The 26,028-nt window shown below is 40.8% G+C and overlaps 2 protein-coding genes across 4 annotated transcripts; one reads left to right on the forward strand and one right to left on the reverse strand.

Moving 5' to 3' along the window:
• Positions 1-3,063: 3,063 nt before the first annotated feature.
• IRAK1BP1 (interleukin 1 receptor associated kinase 1 binding protein 1) lies at positions 3,064-14,787 on the forward strand. The gene is made up of 4 exons (XM_071548647.1): positions 3,064-3,365; positions 8,454-8,519; positions 13,336-13,466; positions 14,466-14,787. The coding sequence occupies exons 1-4, from the start codon at positions 3,093-3,095 to the stop codon at positions 14,734-14,736; spliced, it is 741 nt and encodes a 246-aa protein (XP_071404748.1). The 5' UTR covers positions 3,064-3,092; the 3' UTR covers positions 14,737-14,787.
• Positions 14,788-15,001: 214 nt separating this feature from the next.
• LOC139668737 (uncharacterized) lies at positions 15,002-25,067 on the reverse strand. 3 transcript variants are annotated; one of them, XM_071548649.1, is made up of 8 exons: positions 24,024-24,503; positions 23,542-23,624; positions 23,178-23,345; positions 21,897-21,986; positions 20,005-20,066; positions 19,102-19,265; positions 17,163-17,273; positions 15,002-15,221 (listed from the first exon to the last, which is right to left on the reverse strand). In XM_071548649.1, exons 3-8 carry the CDS (start codon positions 23,300-23,302, stop codon positions 15,126-15,128), a joined length of 648 nt encoding a protein of 215 aa, XP_071404750.1. In that variant the 5' UTR covers positions 23,303-23,345; positions 23,542-23,624; positions 24,024-24,503; the 3' UTR covers positions 15,002-15,125. The 3 variants fall into 3 exon arrangements, with proteins under 3 accessions (XP_071404750.1, XP_071404751.1, XP_071404749.1); XM_071548650.1 differs by lacking the exons at positions 23,542-23,624; positions 24,024-24,503 and adding an exon at positions 25,023-25,067; XM_071548648.1 differs by lacking the exon at positions 23,542-23,624.
• Positions 25,068-26,028: the final 961 nt, after the last annotated feature.

The following is a 26,028-nucleotide window of genomic DNA, read 5'->3' on the forward strand; positions in this document are numbered from 1 at the left end:
TTCAGACTATAGATCTGTCTCCCTTGTTAGAACTATCAACCTGGCATTATCTGCTCTGACAGCTCTTCTTCTGCCATCCCTTTTTCTGGCATTTTTCATGCATTGTCCTACTGTCTCTTCAAGTCTTACCTGTTCCATTTTCTCTCTCTGGTGCTTCAACAATTTTTACTAATAAAAAGCCTCCAGAGCTCTTCAAAAGCATATTTATAGGCAACTTTTCCTGTGAACATATTCTCTTGGCTAATCTTTGAATTGTGATTTGGCTTTTCTCCTGCTGTATCACTTAGATTTTCACTAACCCAGTTGCTGTTGCAATCGCAGTGGCCGTTCTAAAACTATCTCAGACATTCCTGCAAAATTGTTGAGATATCCTTTCTTTAAACTCCAGTTACTAAAGAATCTACTTTGTGTGTTTAGTTATTCACTCCCAAGTTACACTGCACTACTTCTTCTAATTCAAACCCTTGGGACATCTCCACTAACCAAAAATAATATCAGGAGTCATAGTTCCAGTTCTTCCACCCATCAGCAGACGCAGTTTGAGGACTGGTCAGTAGGTTGCCTGACCCAGGTGTCCCAGTGACCGGTAACTGCGCTAACAAGCGTTTGTACTTGGGAGCAACCATGCTGCTGTGCCAAGAGTATACCAGAGAAATTGCCTCTGAAAACATATAGAAAAAACCTTCAGGAAAATTATTATTAGGCAGTTGAGACTAGTATTATCACTCTTCAGGTTTGCACTCCAACCTGCACCATTGAGTATAGTCTGAGCACTATTCCGAGTCCTAGTACTTAACTTTTCATAGGGAGCAGGGTTAGATTTTCTAAGGTAACTTTTTCTGATGAAAGACATGAAGAAGAAAGTGGTAACACACACAGTGAATTTAGTCCTCCAAAGAATTCCAGAAATTCAGACCTAACCTTCTTAATTTTGAATCTCTTATATGGTTCTGAAAAGGTAATAAATATGGCCTACCAGAATATTTATTCATCCCTACAGAGCAATTGTCAGTATTGTGTAAAAAGTGAGTTATCAAATTTCTTTGCACAAAAATATTGTAAGGAATTACTAGGTATGGCATAGGGTCTCCATTCACTAAATGTTTAGCAGTACACTGAGTCAGCATCCAACAGACATGACAACCAAAAGACACTAGTCAACATAAATTCTCCAAATTGTCCTTTCACAACAACAACAAAAAAAGCATTTGGCAGCAGCTTTAACAGAGATTTCCTCATCACACTCACTCCAAACCTCAAAAATCTTACCTCATTAAACAAATCCAGCTCCATTTCTAAAAGTCATAGGCAATATACCACTTCACTGTTACCATACAGAAAGTTAAAGATCACACAGCACTGAATTATGAAGTGCAAGACACCTATGAGATTTCATTGCATATTTACGTATATGAGTGTAAATACTTCAACAGACTTTGTTTGATACAAACTGTCTTTCATAAGAAGGCAAGTCACTTCTGATCAAATGTTATATCAGAATAGTCATGAACATGAAAACAAACGAGAGTGAATAATTTGGCTACATTACATTGTCCAACAATTCTTTAAAAGCTTTATTGATGATTTGGTGATAAGAACCATTCAATACTTAGAGAGTGTCTATTGACACTGTTACATATTTAAGTAAATCCTCTACAAACATCTGGGCTAAACAATCAAGAAAAAATTAACTTCCCCATGACAGACTACTTTCAAAAACATTTAACACTGTTTAATGATACAATTTATTTCAGAGGAGTATACATTATAATTTCCTCTGTACTCATTTTCCATTTTGTATTTTATTTCTGAAAGTCAGCAGTGCCCAGAATTTATTCATGTAAGCTCTTGCTTTATGTTAAATGACTAGGCACCGATATTACTGGATTCTGTTACAAGCTTCTTCCTTGTCTTGTCATATAACTTTGATCAAAGTCAGTTACACTCACAATTTTTTCTACTTCTGATTGTTCCTGCTGAGAAACATGGAGTGTCATCTCCAGAGGTAATGAATACCTAACAGGTTCAATTCATTTCATTTGAAGCTTTAAATGTTCAGCAAATCTGGAGACTAAATTCAAAGGCAGAAAACTCCAAAAGTCATGAAGTGTGCAGAAGTCACTAATACCTCTTAAGACAGATATGATACTAATGACAGTAAAGGAAGTTTGTACAGAAGTTCCCTAATGATGGTACACGAAGCACACACTGAATCAAGTGGATAATGAAGGGGAAAAAAGACAGGGCTTCAATTCCCACAATAGGAATCTTCATCTGACTTCTAAAATCAGGTCTTGATGTGTTTACATGTCATGTTTTTTATCTAGGAGAGTATAACAATATTTATCATGTAACACAGACTTTCCAACACTTGCGATGTGAATTCCGAAGGCTGCGAGACCTTGTACAAACATACAGTATCACCGCAGCCTCTGTGCAACACTGCAGATTTCAGGTGATCAAAACACAATGTACCACAACTGTAATGTCATATTCAGAGTCCTTCCTAAAAATCCTCGTACAAATGAGACCGCACATACAGAGCTAGTCACTGAGTCGCTCAGACCGCTGGGGAGCTGAGCGGAGATACATCTCATGAAGTTCAGCGAGGGGAAGTGCCAAAACCTGCATCTGTGCAGGGATAATTGTGACTGCCAGGGAAGCAGAAAAGGAATTGGAAGGACGAGGGGATCGTGCAGCCCCGCGGCGAGCGGCAGAGGGACCGCTCAGGCAACGAAGGGCAGGGCGAGAGGACGTGCTCTTGAGCTGCACCACGGGAGGTTTAGCCTGGACATTTCTTCACAGAAAGGGTGATTAGACTTTGGAATGGGCTGCCCAGGGAGGTGGTGGAGCCACCGCCCCTGGAGGTGCATAAGGAGAGACGGGACGTGGCACTCAGTGCCGCGGTCTAGTTAACATGCTGGTGTTCGGTCGTAGGTTGGCCTCGGTGACCACAGAGGTCTTTCCCAGACTAACCGATCCGGCGATCCCGTGCGCTCCCGCTCTGTGCAGACCCCGGGAAGCGCTGGCGGCTGAGGCGGGCGCTGTGACGCCACCGCGGCGTTGCCGTGGTGCCGGGAGGAGCTGCCGCCATGGCCATGGCGCTGCCGGCGCCGCCCCCCGTCCGCGTCTTCGCCGAGCTCGACCCGGCGCCGGCACTGGTGCCGGCGGGACGCGGCGGGTCCGCGGCGCTGTCCGGGCGGGAGGTGCAGGTGTGCGGCAGCGCCGAGCTGAGTGTCCGCCCGGACCGGGCGCGGGTGTCGCTGCGGCTCAGCAGCCGCAAGGACGCGGCGGGCGCGGCGCGGAGCAGCGTGTCCCGCCGGCTGCGCTACATCGCGCACAGCGCCCGCCAGCGCGGCGTCCCGGTGAGCAGCGCCGCGGGCCCGGGGAACGCGGACGGGCAGCGGGTGGGCGGTTCCGGCCCCCGGGGCCTCCCCGGCGTTCTCGGCAGCCCGCGGGGTGCGGTGCTTTCCTGCCGAGACGGGCCCGCGGGGAAAGGCGCCGCTGCGGGCCCCGAGGGCGGCGGAAGGCGGGGAGTGATGGGGTTTGGAGCTCTCGGCCCTCCGCCTCGGGAGCTGCGGGGACACTGCTGGGAAAGGCTGCCTGTAGCTGGAAAGACGCAGCTTTGCCAGCCTCGGCGGGAAAAGTGGAATGTCGCTACCCGAGCTCTCCAACAGGCTGCATGTTTTGCACGTGAAAACCGTCTTGCTTCAGTTGTTTCATGCTGTTGGAGTCATCCCTGGAGATGTTTAAGGAAAGGCTGGACGTGGCTCTCAGTGCCACGGTCTAGTTGACATGGTGTTCGGTCATAGGTGGGACTCCATGATCTCAGAGGTCTTTTCCAACCGAATTGGTCCTGTGATCTGTTCACGTATTACAGCATCCTCCTGTGGCTGAAACTGATAAAGGGGTACACAGAAACGTTACTTGAACTGTACCTTTGTGTAAGTGTCGGGGTGACTCTGTGATTACCTTAGCTTAGCCGCAAATACCCACAGAGCTCTTTCCTCTCTTTTTGTCCTTTTCCACGTAAGTAGAGAGGTTTTGAAAAAAAACATGTGACCAAGATAGCCCCTTGTGGACTCAAAAGGTTACTTTACCATAATAAGTTTTTTGGCCTGAGGAAAGAATTTTACAACAATGAAAAATGCATAGTCTTGACTTTAAAACTGTCCACACAGTAAATGCTCCATAAGGGTGATATTTGGCCTAACAATGGTGCTGATTATGTTTTTGGATTTCATAAAACAGTCTTGAACAGTGCTCCACACCTACGGCTCTTAAAAACAGAGCAAAGCTGATCTGTGATGGAATAAATGGTTGTTTTTGAAAGTTATTTACTGTTGAAGTTCCCCAGGAAATCTGTGCCTTTTTAGTGTATTCACAAATGAGCTGGGGGGAAAAGGAGATGACAGAGTTTGCTATCGACTCTTAGTCACCTGATTAGTCCATGGAGTAAAAAAGAATTGCACGAGACTTTCCTGATATGGCATGATGTTACAGTGCTATTCAGTGTTAGTAAGTGTAAAGTAAGAGAGTAAGTTACTCAGTCTGAACGGTGATGCGACCACAGTGAAATTGCATGCCCAGTTCTCAGATGCTGCATGTGTTTGAAGATGAGTGCTTACTCCAACTTCTTTTTCCCCAGCAAAATAGGATTTACTATTTTCCTTTAAAACTGTGATGCTGTTACTGTAGTACCTAAATAAAGTGTCTGTTCAGGAATAAAGAAGGCAGTAAGGAAGACCACTTGACCCCTGATTTAGGAAATGCTCATATTGCAGCTCTGGGACTAGGTGGCAGGAAGACCTGGAGGCTGCTCTGAGATAGATACATGATCCTCCTCCCTGTGTTTTTCCCGGGTGCATGGCTTGGGTGCGTGTCTGTCAGGGAGAACAGGTTAAATGCTTTCAGTTTCTGTTAAGTGAGTTAAGAGGAGTGTAAAGTCTGATGGATTTTAAGAACAGTAGAGGACAAAACAACCCAACATGCATTCTTTTTTATTAGTATAGAAAATTATAAGTTTTGTACCCACTCCCACAGTGAGCTATCACATCATGGGGTATTTTCATCCTGGCCCTTAAATAGTGTGGCTAGATTAGAACAGATAGTGGCAGGTATTTACCCTACAGTGAGCCTGAACAACTGACTTCCAGTTTTGCCATGAGCCTTACTGAATTGGGATAGCATGGAGCATTCAGCATACGGTGAGTGGCCCACAACAAGAGCAGGCGGGATGTTAAATAGGTGAGCATGCTTTAGAGGGGCTGCACACACCACTTCAGGCTGGGAAAAATAATTGCAAAGTGAAGTATGTCCTGGACAAACAAATGGTTTCATTTGGGCAAGCAGTGCTGGTGTAACCTGTGTGGAGAGTGGGCTGTTTTTACAATGTGAGAATATTCTGTGGCTTAATTTAGTTTTAATAATTTCATGCTAATCTTTTTCTGTTTCAGAGATGCCATGTGTTGCAGAATGGAAATGTTCTTTCCACTTAGTTGAGAGACTGTGAAATGCTGCTTACGTTGTGGGTTTGTCAGTGTTAGCAAAGTGTTAGCTCTAGGGAACTCTGAGAAAAACAACATGAAGTTTGTTTTTTTTTTTCAGAGTAGTTCCCTGCGGTATAATTTTTAGTGCTTTGTTCCATCCAATTTTAAATCACTCCACTGCTGGAGCTTTTATTTGCCTTGCAGCTTTTCTGCTAACAACTCTCACTGCTGGCAATTTGTTCTTAACTGCATTTGCTAACTTCACTTGTAGCTAATACCATTCTAGACAACTGTAAAATTAATCTCTCTTCACAATCTCCATATGGTTCTAGTTGTTGCAAGCTTATCTAAGGCCTCTTTGGAAATCAGCTGGCTATGCTATATATTTATTTTTAATTAATCCACAGAACAATTTTCTTAACCCTTGTTGTTGCTATCATAGGAAGTCTGAGATCAGAAGTGAATAACCTTTGCAGCAGCAGGAGCTTGCACTCACAGCTTGTCAGGATGCCTGGGGGGCAGCACCTGATTTCCATATAAATTTACACAGGATTTTAATTGGAAATAGATGCACATAGTGGCATTTATTTATAGTGTGCTGTAAGTATATGCAGCAGTTCAGAGCACAGAGTCTGCTTCAAAGGCTGCAGGGCAGGTAAAATCAATGGGGAAACCAATCTCCCTTACTCAGCCCAGCTGCTCAAAAGGAACATTTTTTTTCTCTTTCCCTAGAAGCAAACTGATTTTATGTTTACCACCTATGATTTGCTTGGGAAGTGGTGTCACAATGAGACTTGTTTTCTTTAGTCACTGTGTCTAACAATTGACATTGGCCATCTTGCTTAAAAATAACATTGATAATATCTGTTGTATCTGTCATAGTGTTATTTAACAAAACAAACAAACCAGCTCACAGACTGGTTAGAGTTTGTCTGTACTGGGATATAGCCTTGAATAGATGTGCGATATTCTCCTAAATTTTAAAACTGTGCTTCAGGAGTCACAGTTATAGATGCATATCCATACTGTCAGTTAAACAAATATTTTGAAGTTTTGCTCGCTGAGTTACAAAACTTCCAGTGTCAATATATCCTTGAATGCAAAACCTTTTGCTTTTGATGTAGTCCAAGTTTTGATTCCAGTTTAAAATTTGGTGGTCTCCTACCTGTCTTTTCCGTATCTTTGTTTGAAGGCAGTACCAAACAGGAACAAAGTATCTCACAGAAGATGTATCACAGAAGGCCAACTTGTTATGAATTCCACAATTATTTCATCCATTTATCTTCAGTAACACATACAGTTACTGTCAAATCTGGTGGGATAAAAATGAGCTGTGAGGGAAATACTGCAGCAGATGTTGCAAAATGATCTGTCAGTCCATAGCACTGGTCTTGCAATAGCGCCTGGAGCCACAGGATGGCACTGCCCTTAAATACACGGGAACCTTGGGAGGGCACAGCCAAATTCCAGGACTTGATTCTGCTCAGCAGGAAAGAGAACTTTTGTTTAGAAAGGATTAAGAAGAGGGGACAGGGGGAAACAAATGCATTTTTTTCTATATTTACTCTTCAGTTGTATTACAGCATAGTTACTTCTGTAAAATAAGTTGCAGAACTGTGTGGTTATTTCTATAAGATATGTGAGAGCTCCTGGGAAAAAAAAATCTTTCTTGTCAGTTGTAATTTGATTCTATCATAAATAGTAAGATTTCCCCAATTTGTAAATTAAATGAGCTGTTGGTGCTGGACTGCCTGGACCACTCTTCAGAAAACTACAGCCAGCCACTTAAAAGAAGAAATACAGTTTTTAGAGTCTAACTGGCTGTGATCCTTGTCCTTGCTAGAAGAGATTATCCAAAAATAGGACAGTTGTGCTTTAATTTGATCCCTGCCAATCAATCACAAAACTGACATTTCGAAATTTGTTTTTTGTAGGGGGCTGTGTAATGGTAATTATGGATGTAATTTCCATACATTTTAAAAGGAAAATTCCTGTGGTTAATGTCATTTACATAAAGTTATGCTTGCATGCTACATGATAAACTCTAAGATTTGAGCCTCTATGGGAAATACACTGACACAAAGCATCTTTTGAAATGTATCAAAGCTGAAAGCAAATATTTCCTATGCAAATAAATTTTAAAAACCCCAAATCCTTTTTCAGAAATTGGAAGGCTTAGTGTCTGCTTCCCTAGTTCCTGGATAATAAGTGCAAAGTTACATTTACAATTAAATTGTAAGCTGTGCTTTTTGTTGTGTTATAGTAATTTTAAATAAATTGTTCATCTAAACTGTTTCCTGCAGAGTGAATTGGGTGCAAGAAGTGTGATCATTAGACTAGCAAGATGGTCAAATATTCAGGTGTAACTGGAGTTATTCTGTATCCTAGTGAGTTTTGTATCTTGTTTGTAAGTCTTACAGGATTTGCTAGTGCTTTGGGCAGACATTATGTTGACTACAGCTGCTGTTGATGCAAAAGTATCACTGGTGGAACACCCTTTTTTGAGGGTTACCATTCTGCCAAAACAACTGGTGTTCAGTCATTATTCACACTAGTTTGCTACAAGCTGCTGCTGTTAAAAGATCTTAAAATAGGGGCCTGAAAAGCATTTCTCACTTCTTAAAAACCATTGAAGCTGCTAGTTTTTTGCCCCAGGTGTGAATTTACAGTTACACACTAATACCTGCAGTTTCTACCTAGCAACCACTTTTAAGTTCTCTTCAAGAGAATAGCAGCAAAATTACATTATAGAGCTACTGTATAATTTACTTTAAATAATGTCAAGAAGTGTTTAACATCCAGCTAGTTTGTAACTGAACATATTTGAATGAAAAAATCCAAATTCCTGTTGCAAAGTCCTAATATGCCAAAACAATTCCGCTCTTACAGGAGTCCATGTACATATAGTTCCAACAGGTGCTTACTTTCTGTCTTTTAAGACCATATCTCTCTACTTTGTTTCAGGAAGAAAATATGACTGTAACAGAGGATTTCAGCAGAGTAGAAAATACTTACCAAATGGAAGCAGAGGTATGTATTCAACCTAACCAAAAATAAAAATGAAATAAAAGAATAAGAAATGTATCAAGGACCAATGAAAATTTACAGAATGTTTTTCCTCAGACCAAGGCACATAAGGGCAGCATAGTCCAAAGAAACTATTGAAGGACTGCAGTTTATAGCAGAGTTCAGCTGCAGCCTTCTGTTGCGGGCAGAATTTGTTTTCTGCTACTGTAATAAAAAAGAATTGTTTTCTTCTTAGCTGAATGTGTGCCTTTTAAATGTTACCTGATGCTGCAGATGGGCATATTTGATTCTGGGGCTCAGCAGTTGTTCTGTGGCAGTGTAAGCAAACCAACAATTCTGCACCCTCCTTCACCCATAGCTCTTCTTGCCCTCTGCTTCTTGCAAGGAGTTGGTCAATTCAGAAACCTGCCCCAGTTAATGACTCTTTTTTTACCCCAGATGAGCTTTTAATTTTTTCATTATTTTAGCTCTTTGAACTATGGGCAGTGCAAAGCAGAAGACAAGACTAGATGGGGACAACAGTGGTGTGGCAGCCCCAATCTGGATCTGTGTAAGCCACAGTTGAACAGCACCTGAATTTTGATCTATTCTATAGGACTCTGCCATCAGCTTGCTTCAAGTAAAGCAAAGCTATTTGTTTTCTGGGTAATTGGCTTGGAATTCTGTAGGTAAAAAGTGCTCTATGAAAGCCAGATATTATGGAAATAATGCCATTTACCTCAGTATCTGCTAAAGGGAGTGTATTTTTGCACATTCTTGACATAGTAAGAAATAAATGCTGTGCTTGAAACATTCACTGAGGGAAATTATGTGTCTTCAGCCAATGTATTTCTTTAGAGCATAAAACTTTAATCACTACCCAGCAATTTTACTGATTCTAACTAAGTAAACCTGGAAGCCTGCAATAAAATGACAGCTGTTTTATAGAGCTGTGGTTTACAGTCCCCTTACACACATTCAGCCTCCTTAGTTTGCTTGCTTAAAGGCATATTCTCATCTAAATAACACCAATAAATATGGAAGTAATTGAGAACTTGGAGAACAAAATTTGGATTTTAAAATGAGTCTTAAGATACTTTAATGCTGCGCATCAGTGTCATCTCCTTAATGATTTTAACTTCATTATGTAGACACCTACTATCTTGAGAGCTTAAATCATCATGTTTTTTAGATGACCTGTACTTAAAAATACAGAACTATATTGAATTACTATTTAGGCTACAGACAAGCTTAGGCTTACAACTTCAGTCTTAAATTGTAACTTAACCATCTTCTGCTATTAGTTTTTATACCACAAAAAAAAGTTTCTACATGGAAAGCTAATTACTTGGATTTCATGCTCATTTGCAAGCAGCTCGGACCAGCTGTAATTGCTGTTCAAAAGTTGTGTGGTTGCCTAGGGTCCAGCTGTTGGAACTTGAAGAATCCAGCTGCAGTGCTACTGTTCTGCCTGCCCTGCACACTTTGGTAGCAGTGTGCTCACTCTTTATGCAGAGATTAGTTTCTCCTTGCTTCTCCCTTTATGTATGTACTTGTTTCATTAGTGCAGCTTCAGGAACCAATGAAGTTCCATTGACCAGGATATGTTCATCCTTTAGCAGCATAAATGGACCTAAAACTGACCTCACTCACTTCTCTACTAAGAATTTGCCATTATATTTGTGTTATATGTAAAATCATGGAAATTGTGTGTTACTTCATTCTGTGAACTCTTTCTCTCATTTGTCTACTGTAAGAGTTTTTAGAAGGCCAAAGAAATTACCAGGCAAATAGCTATTTTAAAGTATAATGAAGAATTCAAGATGGACTTTTAACTGTAAGGAGATAAATTTTATGCTATAACATAGCATGCTATAACAAAGGAAAATATGCAGAAGAGTGAAATTGTGAGATCACAAAGCTCTATAATATCTTAATCATAATAGTTCATTTATTGAATGGTGTTCTCATGGGAGAAATATTATGTTGGTTTTGTTCATTTCTTAATACACTTGCTTCCTTTTAAACTTTAACTTCTTGTCCTTTACAGCTGTATCCAAACCTTGGAATGTCTTTAATAGTTTTGCATACCCTCATATTACTTTTTCACAGTTTTTAACCATAATAACAGATGAAGTTGAAACACTTCTTTGCATTTTAATGGTTAAGTATCCTCTGTAAATGCAAAAACTTATTGGATCTACCTCTAAATGAAAATCGTGATTTTTTTAGGGGGTAGAACAGCAAAATTCAGCTATTGCTCAGTTGTCTTGTGCCCCCCAAGCGTACCTGATAAATGCTTCTTTTTTAATAATAAAGATTCTAATGCCCCAGAACTGCCCCAGTCTGAACAGTTTATCTCCTGCTTAAGACCCATAATTCTTTCATTTGATCATTCTTTTGTTTCATCCCCTTGAGGGAACTAATCTTGTAAATGCTGATGGCAATCTGGAAAACACTATGACAGTCCTCATAGTGAGACTTTCAGTTTTCCACAAAACACATCTATGACAGTTTTCTAGCAAAACATTACAGTGGGATGTATGCTTTTTATATGTATGGCAAGAGCGCCTACTGAAGACAGAAATCTAGGTGTAGCCTCATCTTCAGTCTCTGTTCAAATTGATACTGCACCTTCCAGAAAGCGATCGAACCCTCAGGTTACAGGTAAAGGATGTGCAGCTGAGGTGAAGATGCAGATTTGGTGCAACTGTGCACAACAGGCGTGAGCCTTTGTCCACACTGAAGATGGAGCTGCCCTGCCACTCCATCTGGGTCAGTTTCTAAGGCCCTAAGTTCAGCTTTGACTCAGTTGTGTGAAGAGCCACTGAGCCAGTGCAAGGATCCAAGCCAGGGTGAGACGCAGGTACTACACAGAGAGGTTATCAAGGGTAACAAGATGTCTCGGTTTGAGGGGAAAAACCAAAATGTTTTACCCACAAGCAGGGGAGGGGCCTCCTCCACAATAATCACACCACTCTTTATCAAATTTAAGAAAAGGAATTTTAATACAAGAAGGATAACTGCTATATATATATATATATGTAAACAGACTAGTGCAACCCACTTCCCCAACACCATAAGAGAAAAAAAAAACAAGAACAAAACCCAGCAGGTTTTCCTCCGGGAGAAAAGGTTATACTTAAGTGTCCTTGTCACAGCCCGGCTGGCTGCAGAGTGAGTTTCAGTCCCTCTCCAGCGAAACAGACGAGCAGTGGGCTTTCAGATGGACTCAGTCTCTTCCCCCTGTGTTCCCCGTCCAAGAAGCAGAAAGGTACGAGCAACCAGCAGCAAATCCAAGGCAGGCAGCAGCACGGCAGGAAAAAAAAAAGTAGTCCGAAGTAGGCAGCGGCAAGACAGCCAGGGAAAACCCCAGCAGTAACCAGCAGGGCAGCCTGCCTCCTTGGAGCCCCCACTCCCCCGTTCCGCCGAGCCAAGACTGAGGAGAATATCCAAAAAAAAAAACCAGAAGAGACAAACCTGCCCCCACCCCAGCGATCACAGTTAACTGCTTCTTTTGTTAACCGCTGGCCTGGGCAGTTAAGTGGCAGGGGAGAGAATTTACATAATAATCCCAAACTACAACACAAGATGTCTGCAATAATTACTTTGTTATAATTGTCAATAACCACTTTTTATTTTACCCTGTATATGAAGTAGCTCCCTTTTCTCTCACTGAAAGTCAGCTTCTTTGAATTGTCTCATTTTCCACAAGATAAATCTATGGTGTGCAAACAGGAAACTGCTGCAGTGCAGCTGACGTGCTATAACTTTTATTTCTGTACCATATTCCTTCACCAGACTGCAGCAATCACAAGGGCAACTGCATGTCGCAGGGGTTGGCAGTAGAATTTTCTTTACTGCAGGTTTTTCTTCCCCTCATGTTGAAGCTGTATTACTACGCAAAAAGAAAGGAGTTGGGCATAAGAGAGAAGTTGAGCCTGACTTGGGGTGAGAGCACTGTACTGGGAAGTGAAGATGAGGTTTGAGTTCTTCTAAAAAAGGTTTATGAACCAGGATTTCTGATTCCCGAGTGCTGTATCAGCTCCACATCATTGCTTTGCACCTGGTGACTGTGCTCTGTCCCAGAGAAAGGCTGGCTCATGCCTCAAAGTCACTGTCTGGCTAACACTTCCCACCAGGAATGCTGTAGGGCTCTAGACCCAGGACTGATAGTGATATCTGCTCCGCAGCATTTGGGAAATCACCTGAATTCCTGGTATATCTTCATTTAATGCTTCTTACTGCAAAAGCCAGAGGCAACTAAACGTTTAAATTGTTTTTAATCCAAGTCCCTGAAGTGAAGTGCCCAGTTCTCTGTATGCACTGCAGTGAGTCTCTTTAGACAAAACAGGATTTGGAGCCCACTGCAAGATGAACTGGGCTAGGCTTAGTTTAGTCTCATATCTTAGGTTACTTGAATACTTGGAATTAAAATGCAATTTTCCTTCCTGCACACTGTTTTCCACATCATTTTGCTTGCACTTCTGCATAATTAACATCTAGTAATCTAAAAACAGAAGAACCATGACGCATCTAGTCGTGTGTCCCAAAAAGCACATTCATTCTTCAGATTGTCTACATACCAAGAATCCTACAGAAAAGGATTTATTAATCCTCAGTTTTAAACCATTTAATGAAGTTCTTTCTGTTGCAAACCTAATAATAGTCTCTAGGGCTATATAAAAGTCTTCTAAGGAAATAAACATTGGAGTTATATACAGAACTAGTGTGTTTCATTACCTTGTACATGTCTGGCTTTATACTGATTTAGATACAATTGTTGAGTCAGAGTGGAAAATGAAAAAATTACTCATGTAACATCTGTGTTCACTCCCAGGTCTGTATTATATTCAGTGATTTTGGAAAAATGCAGAATGTTTGCAATCTACTCATTGAAAAGTTAGGAACCTCTGTTACCATCAGTCCACCTCATTTCTACCATACACCAGAAGCCATAGACACCCTTCGGTAAGTTCTCTCACATGCCGTAGATTTTAGAGCCTCAGTTAATGTGAGTACATAATTTATGCTGTTAGCAATGGGAGCAAATAGTTTCCTTCACACCTATGGAAATTTATGTTCAAAGATTTCAGTATTTAAGTATAACTTAGAAAATGCTGCTCAGCCCAGAAGATGGAGCTTTTTGCAAAACCGGAATTTAATAAAAAGTATTTTCCCACTAATTTCCACTGGAGGTATAATCTTCTGTGAATATCAGGTCAACAAAATTTGGCTTTAGTTCCACCAGAATATGTAAATTTAATTTGGTTTATTCATAAAGGTGCATGTGTGTTACCAGATGTTGGTAATTCTAAGTACCCTTGCAAATTCCCATTACTCTTAGCTGCTGACATGAACTAGAAAGAACTAGGTCCAGCATTTCCTCAGCACTGAAGCACACTGCCCTGAAGCTCATGATCTTGACATGTTTTAGGCATTGACCATTTAAAGTCCGTCTACTCCCACTGATGTAAGGAGGGCAGAAGGAAGTTTAATCTTGCTTGGGGTTTCTTCTTTAAAGAAAAGGACTATGCCTGGTCCAAGAAGCAAATTCAATTAGCTGCTGTTAATGGTTCTGGAGATGTCGAAAGTATATGTCAGAGATATCTAAACAGGAGATCAGTAAATCAGGCCAGTGAGGTTAAACAGATGCTAGTATGCCTTGCAGCTGGGCCACCACACTGCCAGAAGCAAGGGTTGAACTCTTGCTCTGCATGACACAGCACAGATGCCTGCAGCATACAGGTGTCAGAAATGCTCGATTGGAGCTGCTGAGGATGCTGACATTTTCTGCACACTCTTCCCTCAAATGCCCAAGCTGTGGCCCAGAAGCCGGGGAATGGGATGTGCCTTCCCATCTCTGCAGTTACAAAAGCAGAGACATTAAAAAAAACCCCAAAGCTTGGAAGGAACACTTGTACATCAGTTGGCCCTGCTTGTTATTGTGCTGCTGCTTCTACCTCTCAGCCGTCAAGTCTGTGTTGCTGCTGTTGGAAACACACGTCAGAAGGCTCAAGAAGTCTGTCGATTGTTTGGCCTGTCATTGGGAAAACCTTTACTGATAAAAGAAGAAGAAACAAAAGAATGGGGAGGCCACACAGACAGTCACCTGCCATGCTCTCCTGATTCACTGACTTTGCAGGAAAGAATCCAGAGCGCTACTGCTTATGTTTCTTCTAGAGTGTTTGCTGTGTTTGAGATAAAGGGAAAAGAAAACAGAAGAAGCAAGTTGCTCTAGAAACTTTCAAATCCTACACATTTTCGTAATAAATTTTTTATGCTTTCTTGAGTTTTTTGTTGGTTTTTACTTTATTCTTATGACAACTGTATCCCCTAAGATTAAGGTTAGTTATAATTCTGTAAGTACAGTTCACAACTGCTTATCTTATTCCTCTGGCCCCTTTCCTCCCAAATCTCTAAGGAAATTAATCCCCCTCCTGAGTCAAGGTAAACTGAACATGCAGTGTGTTCACTTCTAACAAAATTGAGTATTCAACATAAAACATGCTTATAAATGTTTTATTTTGTCATAGAAAAAAATGCATTTTATCCTGGTGTCTGTTTGCTCAAGTTTAAAAAGGTCATCTGTTGTCTGGATGTACATTACATGTATAGACACTGAAGTACTCAGTCATGAGGATAGAGTTTTTTCAACCATGGCTGCATAATGTAGTTTGATCCATCATATCCACTGAAGTAGGTTTCCATATCAGGGTGATGCACCTGAGAAAAAGTATTTCAAATTGAAGAAGAAACAGAATTGGCAATAAATGCAATCTGATGGTTAAATGAATCATCGAAGTTGCTAGGAAACTTTTTGAAAATGCCTGATGAGTTTTACATGTACATAGAGATACTTTAAGTGGGATTTTCATTTAACCTAATTTCTGTCATCAGAACAGCAGCTTTCTCCAAGTACTCTGCAAATGTTAAACATACCAGATGAGATGTTACATGCTAGATTTACACCAGCATCCGTGTTTAAAATCTGCACTGTTTCTTACTGAAGCCATTTCCACTCATGTTGCTGTTAGAGCTATTTGTTATTTATTTAGCTGGATTGGGTACCTAATCCAATAAGGCAGCAGGAACAATAAAGGAGCAGTGGGGGAAATAAATGGTGAAAACACACCAAGGTGATGACCTTAGGCACTGCAATGTCCAACATGAAGATGCAAACCCACAAAGGGCAATACAAGTCACAAGCCTTGTTACGATGCAGGAAGCCCCCAGTGATTGTCTGAGAACTGTCAACTGGGAAAAGGTTAGGACAAGTCTAAGCATCTTCTGATCACACAACTCTTCAGGAAATTACTGTGCCTATTAGGCTGTAGGAAAGGCAGACTGAGGGCAATCCACAGATCTGAACTTGAGGTATAGGCGTGACTCACGATCTATAACAGTCTCAGCTAGAAAATAGTCTCAACTTGAAATACCTGATTCTGTGAGCTTGTTACCTTCAGTTCCCCTAATAATCTGTATGAAGAATTAACCTGTTGTGCAGGTGAATAAAGCAATCAGGTATCTTAAATAAGGCTGGTTTTCACAAGGCAAATATTTAAGATGCAGTATTTGTTTCTCCCCATGGAATATAAAGGAAACTGAAGGTAGCCAGCTGTCTGACATAATGAAAGGTTCATTTTTTAGACACAGGGTGGGTAGAATCCAATTTTCAATACTTAGGACATTCATCTAGGATGATATTGTTTCTGCTTGTAAGTTCAGGCATGTTAACACATTTTGTATTACAGTTGGTGGCTAAAATAGAAGGTCTGAACTAAGGCTTCTCCCAAATAAAAGAAGAAATTGAATCACACTGTGATCGAGGGGAGTCCTTTTTGTGCAGCACTTTCAAGAGAGAGCATGGAGGATCTTTAGGCCAGCCTGACTTACACAATTCCTTTGGGAGGGTTCTCCCAAAAGGCAGAAGATGCCATTTTGAGTCTCCTCTGTTCAACTAGACACTCGGCATCTCCTGTTAGATGAATGGTTCACCAAGTTGCTGTTATTTCTGAACAGGCACTGCCACTATCTACAATTTAAAAGAATGCACCCACAACAGCACAGAAGTTCCTTGCAAAAAGCCACTTGTATGTAGCATGCATTCCTGGAAGCTGTTTTCTGGATCAGATTCTCAAGACAAGTTTAAAAATAAGTTGTGCCTTGCATGAACTGGAAATAAAAAGCTACTTCAACCCTGATACACAAAGCAGATTTTTTGGCTTCCAAAAAGAGTTTTGCAGCCAAGAAAGGAGACATTCTTCAGTCTGGGCAGCAGCTGAGCAGGAGCTGTTTGAAATGTGGCGTTTTCAGAGTAGAATTGAGAAAACAACATACTTTACTAGATCCAGCAAAAATCCTAAAACAAAAGTCTGTATCTGCAACAGCCCGTACATAACAGAAATCAAATTGCTAAAACACTTACAAAACTCAGCAGTTGGATACTTCAAAGTATCTAAGTGTGCTTACGTACTTGAGTTTGGTCATTTTTCAGCTTCCAAAAACCCATGCTTGAAAGTACAGCAGTAGTTCTTTTATCTGTCTGCTCTATTAGTTTTCACTAACTTTACAGCCTAGGTAGTATCTATTAGGCCAAAGGTCAGTCAACTTTAAAACATACAGGAAAATAATCAAGTTGCAACTGAATAAAAAAATAAATACTACCTCTAATCCCATAATAATTGTTATCTCTTCCTCAGGAACATAAGCTGTAGATTTGCCAAATCTATTTGCATTGTTAATTAGAATTCGATAGTGAGGAGTAGGTTTTAGATCCTGCAAAAATAGAAAGAAAATAAATAGCCTCAAAGAGAGATGATGACTAAAGATTACATATTATTATCAGTTAACTGTCAGTAGGCTTACAGAACCTGAATCCACTTGAAACATACATACAGCCAGTTCATTTTTGTGATTTTACCAGGGTCAATTTGAAAATTAAATATAAAGCAATCAGAACAGCAATACACAAAGTTCTTGGGATACCTGAAACATTTTTTAATAGTCAAGATTTTCATTAACCTTTTCTCCTCCAGACCTTGCAGTATCCCTGCTTTTTGTATGTAGGCCCCATGACAATCTTTTACAACTCTTCTTCCTTCACAAGTGGCAAAAGAACTCCAGAGAGGAAGAGACAAATCCAGAACATAATGCCACCTCCAACAACCACGGTCCCAATCCTGGAAAGAGCTAAGGCAACTTCTAGGTGTGTGTGTGTGTATATATGTGTTATATATATTATATATCTTTCACCAAAGAAGTACCTATGAAAAGAAATCCTGGGCCAGGGTCCCACCATGTTGGTTGCTACCCATAAACATTCCTGCCCAAACTAACCCAGAATCTAAACACCAAAAAGTGATGGATGAATACAGACAGCTGGAGTTTATGAATCAGTCAGTATTGATCAGTGTGACAGGCAGGGGCCTCTGCTCATCAATTTAGTGAAGATCTGGAAGTTGGAGGAAGGCAGGGAAAGCTGGGCTGAAATCTTGGCTGATGCTTCAAGGATATTTGCAAGGACCAAGCTAAGTAATTGCCACCCAGAGGTCAGAAGGCATTTGGCATAGCTGATGCGTGTGAGGATTGGCAAAGGCAGTTGAAAAATACCAAAGCCAACAAAAGACACTCTTACACCACATGTCATTGCTATTGAAATTCAAACAACAAAGATGAACACAAGGTCACTAGGAGAGCAGAACAATATAAGGTACATAGAAAGCAGTGTCTGCTGGGAAATTCTTGGGAGTTCAGCTGGCAACAATGCTACTGAGAGGAACAAAGAAAGCAAGGATGCAGGTGTTTTAGGAGCCAAAGATGAGCAACAGTTGGCTAAAATTACAGCAGGGAAGGAACCAAATGCACAAAATAGGACTGAATATCTCTTCCCGGCGGAACATGAATTCTCTGCTACTGACAATATTTTTCATTTTTTCTGCATTTTCAGTCCTCTTTGACTTAATGATTACTGTCTTCCTGCCACTTTAGCAGCATGCCAGTGGCATACAGAGTACGCAGGACTGTATTAACAGATCAACACTGTCAACAAAGATTTAGCATCTGATTTTCAAGTACAACAAGGACTTAGTCTAGAGAAAGTCAAAAGCTTCAAGAATTCTAAAAAAATGTGTCCTTAAATAGATTTTCACTCCAAGTATTCAGCTAACTGAAACTGATTAAACACAGAAGATTATTTGCGTTTAGGTGCAATGAAGATGTCACCAGTTATGGATGATCATATAAAAGATTTAACAGCCTCTGAACTTTAGCAGCACAGCACCAGAAATCCATTCAGACATAATAGGTTGCCACTGCTGCTTTACATACAACACTGTGTATTAAAAGTGAGTAATTTTACTTTGAGATATGCCCAGTAAAATCTGAGCAGCAAAGCTTAACCAATCAGTGGTGCAAAAGCCAAGTACTGCTGGCACCACAGCACAGAAGCAGTGGAGGTGCCACTCAGCTGCACAGCGGATGTGGGACTCTGGAGTAATTTTACTAGGATAGCAGGAAGGAGGTCTGTAACAGTGTTTCTGAGGGGTTTTTAATCTGAGTTATTCTATGTATGTATTAATAAAGCAAGAATTTAGTATATTCAAACCTGTTTCCCTGGAGGATATTTGGGTTGTAGCCATTCTTCTGGAGTGTGAGCTTTTACATCCCATCCAACAATGACTCCTGAATAGCCAAATCTTTTGTGAATTATTACCTGTCCCACACGGAACTGAACATATTCAGGCTTTGGACTGTGAACGTGAGTTGATTCTAATTTAACAAAGAAAGAGACTTAGCAAGGATAAAGGTTTGATCAAGTTAAACATTTAAACAGAGATTTTTCTGACTTCTACCAGAAGAGAACTGACAATTAGATTAACAAGTGAAGTAAAGAACAGGTACTTTTTCTCCTCCAGAATATTCCTATGACCTGTGAGAAAGCAGCATCCACTAAGGAAGGCATTTTTCTATTTGTATGCCTTTGATATTACATAGGGGATTCAACAGAGTTTTGGAAAGCATTAACAGTGCATTTGACAACTACTTAAGCCTTATGCACAGTATTTTACAGTGCTTACGCATGGGAACTGATTGTGACATGAGTTTTGTCCAGTTTAGCTTACAGAATTCTTCTGTTCAGTCTGATTACAGGAACAGTTTTCCAGGAACAGACCAGTCAACTGTTTGTTTTTCCTTTTACAAAGTTGATAAAATTCAGTTCATTTGAATCAGGTGAAAGCTGTACTGCTGTTCATATGTCACTACAAAATAGGCACAGTCAGATGTATTCAATAAATAGATCCAGATACCATATTGATACTGTAACACAACATAGAGGGAAAAGGCCTTGGATTTCACAGCTTCTGTTTTGCTTATTCGTGATTAGAGATAGGGAAAAAGAAAAAAAAAACACTACTATTTACAAACTAGGTACAGAAGTCTACTATAGAAAACCTTATAGACAACAATTATGACAAGCAAGATCCAAAAGAATGGCAGACTCCCATACCTCCAAAATAAGAAGGGGGGTTTGCTTCACTTTTAATTTGCTTTTCTCCATAGTACCAGTTCCTAAAATGTAAAATTAATAACACAACATTCAAACAAGTTCTTTAGAAACTGAGTTTCAGTAGTAATCAAAAGGCCAATTGTCCTATCTTAAGAATTTTTCTGAAGAGGGGAATACTGCAAAGACTTTGACACAAACTTTTTCACAATTTGAAGCCTGTATGAGAGTTTTATATTTAAACTGCTTTTAAGGAATACATATGAAAAAGGAATTTGTTCCAACAGGAAAAAAGTATTAATCTAATAACTCTACAAGTGCATTAGAACTTCTATGTTAGAGGAAACCCATTCACTTTATACAGATGAGCAAATAACTATTCTGAACTCTAACAGAGTATCTTTTGTAAAATCTTTAAAAATTGGTTAACATTGGTGTGGACAAGGTGCCTGGCTATGCATCTCAGCTTAAGGCTGCAGTAAGTAGAGCTTTTCCTTCTGCACTAGACTAAATTTCATCTGAATTTAAAGGGTGGAGGCTAGGGGAGGGATGTCTTTAGAAAGGGAAAATGGTTTATGTTTTCCTTTGCTATTGTGAAAAACGGAGAGTGTAAAGAAACAAGGAGCAAACTGAACATTTGGGAAGCTTTCAAACACTCCTTCTGCTGGCAATGTAACAGCAGCAGTCTATGAACAGAGGTATTAGGGCCAACATTCTCCACCCATACTAGCCAGCAATCTCTTGGTGCCAAAGAACTACAGGTTGCCCGAGTCTCCTTCCTCTTGGATGGTGTCCAGCACTGTCCCTCTTTCAGTCTTACTCCCTTTACCCTGCCTGGAAGAAAGTGCACACAGGTTCCACAGCTGTACAAACAATGTTCTTTTAAAAAGTTTTGGTTTAGCTCAAATGTGTAAGAAGACTTAGGGTTGACAAATACCTTTTAACAGAAAGAGGAACAGGCAAATAGCTTCACTTGTCTGACTGTATAGTAGGTTTGCAAGGTCTCAAATGCCATTGTTTTTTGGATAACCAATTATTTATAAGATATTCAGAAGACACGAGGAGCTCCAATTATATACAAATAATCAACGGATCATGTGGTCTTTAAATATACATGGAGCTTTCCACGAAGTTGCAAATCAATTTGTGGTGAACCTAAGAGGAGCAGTTTCTGTTTCCATTCACAGACCATTCCCCTCGGTTTTGCTTGGAGCAAAACTAAGTCTGGATCCTTCACAGGTCGGAGGACTTGACTCCCTTGATTACTGTACAGGGATCAATAATAAAGGATCTTTGAAGGTCCTGACAAGGTAAAACCTGTGGAGTATTTCTACTCTACAAGAATTAAATCTCACAAATAAGCACTTCAACCTCTCCAAAGAAGTCCATGAACAGTCTTCTAAAATTAAAATGGCATGTATATATAAAATTGATATAATTTTCTTCTCTCTAGACCAATTCACTGTCACATGGCCAATAATCAAGATTCCCCTTCCTCTTAAACCCACGGATTTTTCCAGTCCATGTTTCCTAATTCAATTTCAAGTTTCTTGAACTACTGTATAGAGCATAAGACATCCATCCAATGTTGTAGGATCTGATCCTACAAACATGTAGCTGCTTACAAACATTAATATGTTACTTCACAATTAGATAAATTTAGAGGAAAACATACATAGAATTACTGCTATGGTTTACGTTTAGTTTTGCATGGAATTCAATTTTGATGTTTGTGTAGAATATAGACACAAGGTTTCCAAGCTCCAAATCAGTCTCAACAAGAAAATAAGAGATGATTCCTTTTGGTCATTTTTATCTCCACACCACACCCTCCTGTTAAGAAGAAACCACATCTGAAATCTATCCTTAAGCACAGACATTGTGTAACATCCTACCTTGTCTTTGATAGCCACAGTTTCAAATGATTTGCCCACGCATCCAGACTCAAGTAAGATCTTGTAGAGCTGCTCCAAGAGGCAATTATCCTTAAGTAGCAAAAATTATCATCATACTAGTTTTAAAACCTTCTCTGGCACTTTTATACAGCTTTTAAGTCTTTAATGGTTCGCTTCTGTAGCAAACAGGGAAAACAGTCAGTGTCCAGGAACAGAGTCTCCTCAAGATTAATATCAAGACTGTAAATGAATAGTCTCCTTATCATCACTTGTACCAGTGAACCACACGTGAATTTTGGAAAATGCCATTTTTCATTACAAGGTGTCTTTCTTCCCCTACTTAGACCATAGGAATTGCTAAATTGTATCAGGTTGTGCAGTTTCAACTGTTACCTGAGAACAATGAGCACATGAAACATTCAGAAAATGGTGCACATAATCAAAACACCATTAAAAAAAGCCTAAACATTTTTGCATAAGTCTAAATAGTAAGTAGTTGACTCCTTTGATGAGGCCTGCAAATACTCTGGGTCTTTATACACAAAGCCAGGCTTAGTTCTTTTTTCATCAGGCCAGTCTTTTGCTCTTATTACTTCATGCATTCCACAAACTACACGAACTACACAGCCAGTGCACTGCACAGGCCACACTGTTAAACCTAAGTCTCTCTTTGCATGGTTCATTTTCAAGGTAGAAACATTTGACACTGTCAAACATTTTGATCTGATGTCATATTCTCCAATTCACATTTGAAGATAGATGCATGAGATTCTGAAAATACATAACTTCTGAATTCATATACAAAATGGCATTCCTTACTTGCCTCTATCATTGTGACTGCCCTAAGTAATTTACTATGAATTAATTTTGTTGATTAAGAGTCCGTACCAAGTCAAACTAAGCACAAAAATCCGTTTTAACAGTAAGTGTCAAAAGGTGATGGAAAATTAGAAATAGTATTGGCTCATCAAATGCTTCATTTCCCCCCTTTGAAAGGGACATAACCCACAGTAATGCATATTGGAATATGCAAAAGCAGAATGAGATTAAAGCAGTCATGCACTCATTTAGATTTTTATGGGAAGAAAATAATGGTTGCTATTCAAATCTCAGAACCCTTGTTAAACAACTAAATACAGTTCCATTAAGCCACAAAAATGTTACTTTGGTAAAGGAATAGCCAATGTGTCCCACCCACACTCCAACTTTCCAGGACAAAGGGTCACTGGGAATGAGAAAGAGAACTCTCACATAAATACAGTAGTGAAGGAGTCTTACAACCTTTCTGATATTTGGATGCTCTCATCAGAGTCCATTCCGTACCACTGGGATATGAAATATTGTGCAGGAAAAGCAAAGAGCAGCATGGAAACCTGCAAAGCTGCAGCTGCATTGATGTGAGGCATTCCAACAGGAAGTTTCTTCTAAGAGATTTCCCTGCTCCCTACTCTGAAAAGAAGAGAAAAAAAAAAGAAACCAAATATGTAGCTGTGAGCTTTAGTAGCTGTGTAGTCCTTGAAAGTTTCCTTCAGGTTGCTTTGCTGGTTCACAACATGATATATAATCTCTACTCAATCACTTCAGTTACAGCCAGAGCACACCTAAATTAGGCCAATTTAACTGCATTAAATTGGAGGATACTTACAAAGATTGTAAGAAGACTAAATCAGACAGCTTCACAAGACAAAGTGAAAACCCACTTTTGAGAGGTGCACAGACATTTTTCATCTTTAAACAGAAAGAAAAAAAAGACAAAATAACTGGGAAGTTGCATGCTTGTCTAATTTGCAGTAAAAAGCTGCTCTCTGTGACCAAAATTTATTGTCCTGCTTTGCCATCTAATTAGGTGCATTAAACATGTCTGACATATCAGATTGATGGCCTTAAGAATAATCTATTTAGATTCAGTGGTTATTGCATATCTCACAGATCTAAGGGATTTTTCTTTTAGACTGAAGGCACACACAGCATCATACCAAGTTGATAACAACATGTGCTACAGTCCCACCACTAGATTAGAAAAGGATTTGATATTGCCATTCATTCCACAGCCACATACCACACTATACCACTGTATTAAGATATTCATGACTCTTTCCTCCTTCCCCATCAAATTAAGATACTCACCTTCACCTCGGGAGCACATTTACTGTCTTTTTAGGTCTGTGAAGCTTTTTCAAATCACAGCTGACTTGCTGAAATTGGAGACTTGTATCTTTTACAGAGCTGTTCTCAGAGTGCACAGGTTTGCTGCAAGGTTCAGAGTCCTCTACACCCACTCTGTTCTGCAGGAGTGGCTGTTACAGCTCCTACTCTCTAGTCTAGTGCAGTACTCAGCCTGCAAGCACCAGCAATTCATTTCAGTTGTGCCTGAGCTGTTTCTAGTTCCTGCTAACCTAATTTATGCAATTTACACAAGTTTGGGTTACTGTAATATACACAGCACAAGTGCACATAAAAAATCAGATTTATGAAAACTGCCCAGCAAGAGTAGTCAAGATCACAAAATAGTGTCAAAGGAAGCCTACAGGAATATGAAAACATCTGTGCATCAGATCAAGCATTACCACAAACTATCTTTCACTTCTGCATCACCTGCTTTAGAGCCAGCAACAAACAACTAATTTTAGACATTACAGTAGTTTTACAAGTAGAGTGAGGACTCATTTACCCATGCACCTTGCAGAGGGAGGAGGAAGAGGCACAGGTCAGTTCAACCAAATAACCCTGCTAGGCCAGAGGGCTGCACAACACCCCGGGGCATCGCTACCAGTTTGCCCACGGCACTTACACATCGTGATCGTACAACTTCTGCTACTGCAGATCTTCCTATTTCTAAAATCAGTTTTGTGAGCAGCCTGATCTAACAGAGAGAAAGAATGCAGTAGCAGATGGAGAGTTAGCCCAGACCAAGAACCTCACTGAATCAGAATACTTTTGTGCATGTCCCAAAGCAGCCACACAGCCGTCCGAAGCACGCTGAGCTGTACCCTGTGCCCCAACCGGGGCCAAGCCACAGTTCCCCCGTGCCGGCAGCGCCCAGCGCAGACGGGGGAGCCGCAGCCCCCTGTACTGGCGCTGCACGGCGGCTGCGGCCGCCGCGGACCCTCCCTCCGGGACCCTCACCCGACGCCGTCGGCAGCGCGTCCCGTCCCGTCCCGTCCCGTCCCGTCCCGCAGCGCAGCTCCGTCCCAGGTGGTGCCGCTGGGGGCCCGCGAGCATCGTGAGCGGCGGAGGGGCACGGCGGGACGGCCTTCGAGCCCTCCCTTGCAGAAAGGTGTGAACACCCAAAATGAACCTGCAGTGGCGAATGAACTTGAGGCCGGCCCAGGCTCTCAGCCCGGGGATTATCCCCTGCTCTCGTCTTCCCATCACACGCACAAGCTCCCAGGGCGGGTGGGATTAGAATTTCTTATTCTCGAAATGCAACAAACACCCGGGTGGACTTTACACCCTGACAGTTTTAAACAGACTACAAAGAAAGAAATAAAACCTTCTAATTTATTTCTGCAGACTCACTTCAAGTAAATGCCATTTCCAACTCCCTTATGAGTATTTTTTCTGTGAAAGTGGACAAGCACCTTGAACCTGCTACAAAGAGAAGTCCAGAGAAGTTCTCTCACGTCAGTGTATGCAAAAGGTGTCCTAATGCAAAGCTGTAAACCAGCCTCATGGCATGCCTCTCACCACCCTGTCAGTACTCCAGAGAACACTTGGTCGTGGTCTCAGCCTAGCTTTGTCACAGATGGATGAAGGCACAGTTTGAAACACACACCTCCCACGTGGTTTTAATAGTGCTCATGTCAGCACCCGACAGAAACTGGGCCTGCCAGTGCTGGGCTGCTGTAGGGAGGTCAAAGCCCATCACTGAGTCTCTGTGTCACAGATTTCTTTGGTGTAAATTCAACAGCAAACTTGGTGACACCAAATCAGAGTGGGAGGAAACAGAAGAGGTAGACTCAAACTGCAAATGATCCAGGTAGATCAGAGCAACAGGAACATTACAGACAAGAAGGGAAATTCAGCAGTAGCAAATGTCAAGCCTTACCAAGGGAGAGGAAATGCTCCAGCCATCGCTTCTCGCTTAATGAGCACAGCTTCAGTGAAAGGCAATACTGTGAAAAAAATCCAA

Source organism: Pithys albifrons, chromosome 2 (assembly GCF_047495875.1).
Source record: "Pithys albifrons albifrons isolate INPA30051 chromosome 2, PitAlb_v1, whole genome shotgun sequence".
Taxonomy (NCBI): domain Eukaryota; kingdom Metazoa; phylum Chordata; class Aves; order Passeriformes; family Thamnophilidae; genus Pithys; species Pithys albifrons.

Coding starts and splice junctions, on each gene's coding strand:
- IRAK1BP1 (XM_071548647.1), top strand. CDS start 3,093: ATGGCCATGGCGCTGCCGGCGCCGCCCCCCGTCCGCGTCTTCGCCGAG. Junction 3,366..8,453: donor CCCGCCAGCGCGGCGTCCCG/GTGAGCAGCGCC, acceptor ACTTTGTTTCAG/GAAGAAAATATGACTGTAAC. Junction 13,467..14,465: donor GAAGCCATAGACACCCTTCG/GTAAGTTCTCTC, acceptor TCTACCTCTCAG/CCGTCAAGTCTGTGTTGCTG.
- LOC139668737 (XM_071548650.1), bottom strand. CDS start 23,302: ATGCCTCACATCAATGCAGCTGCAGCTTTGCAGGTTTCCATGCTGCTC. Junction 21,987..23,177: donor AGCATCCAAATATCAGAAAG/GTTGTAAGACTC, acceptor TTGCTACTTAAG/GATAATTGCCTCTTGGAGCA. Junction 20,067..21,896: donor CTGTGGCTATCAAAGACAAG/GTAGGATGTTAC, acceptor TTTACATTTTAG/GAACTGGTACTATGGAGAAA.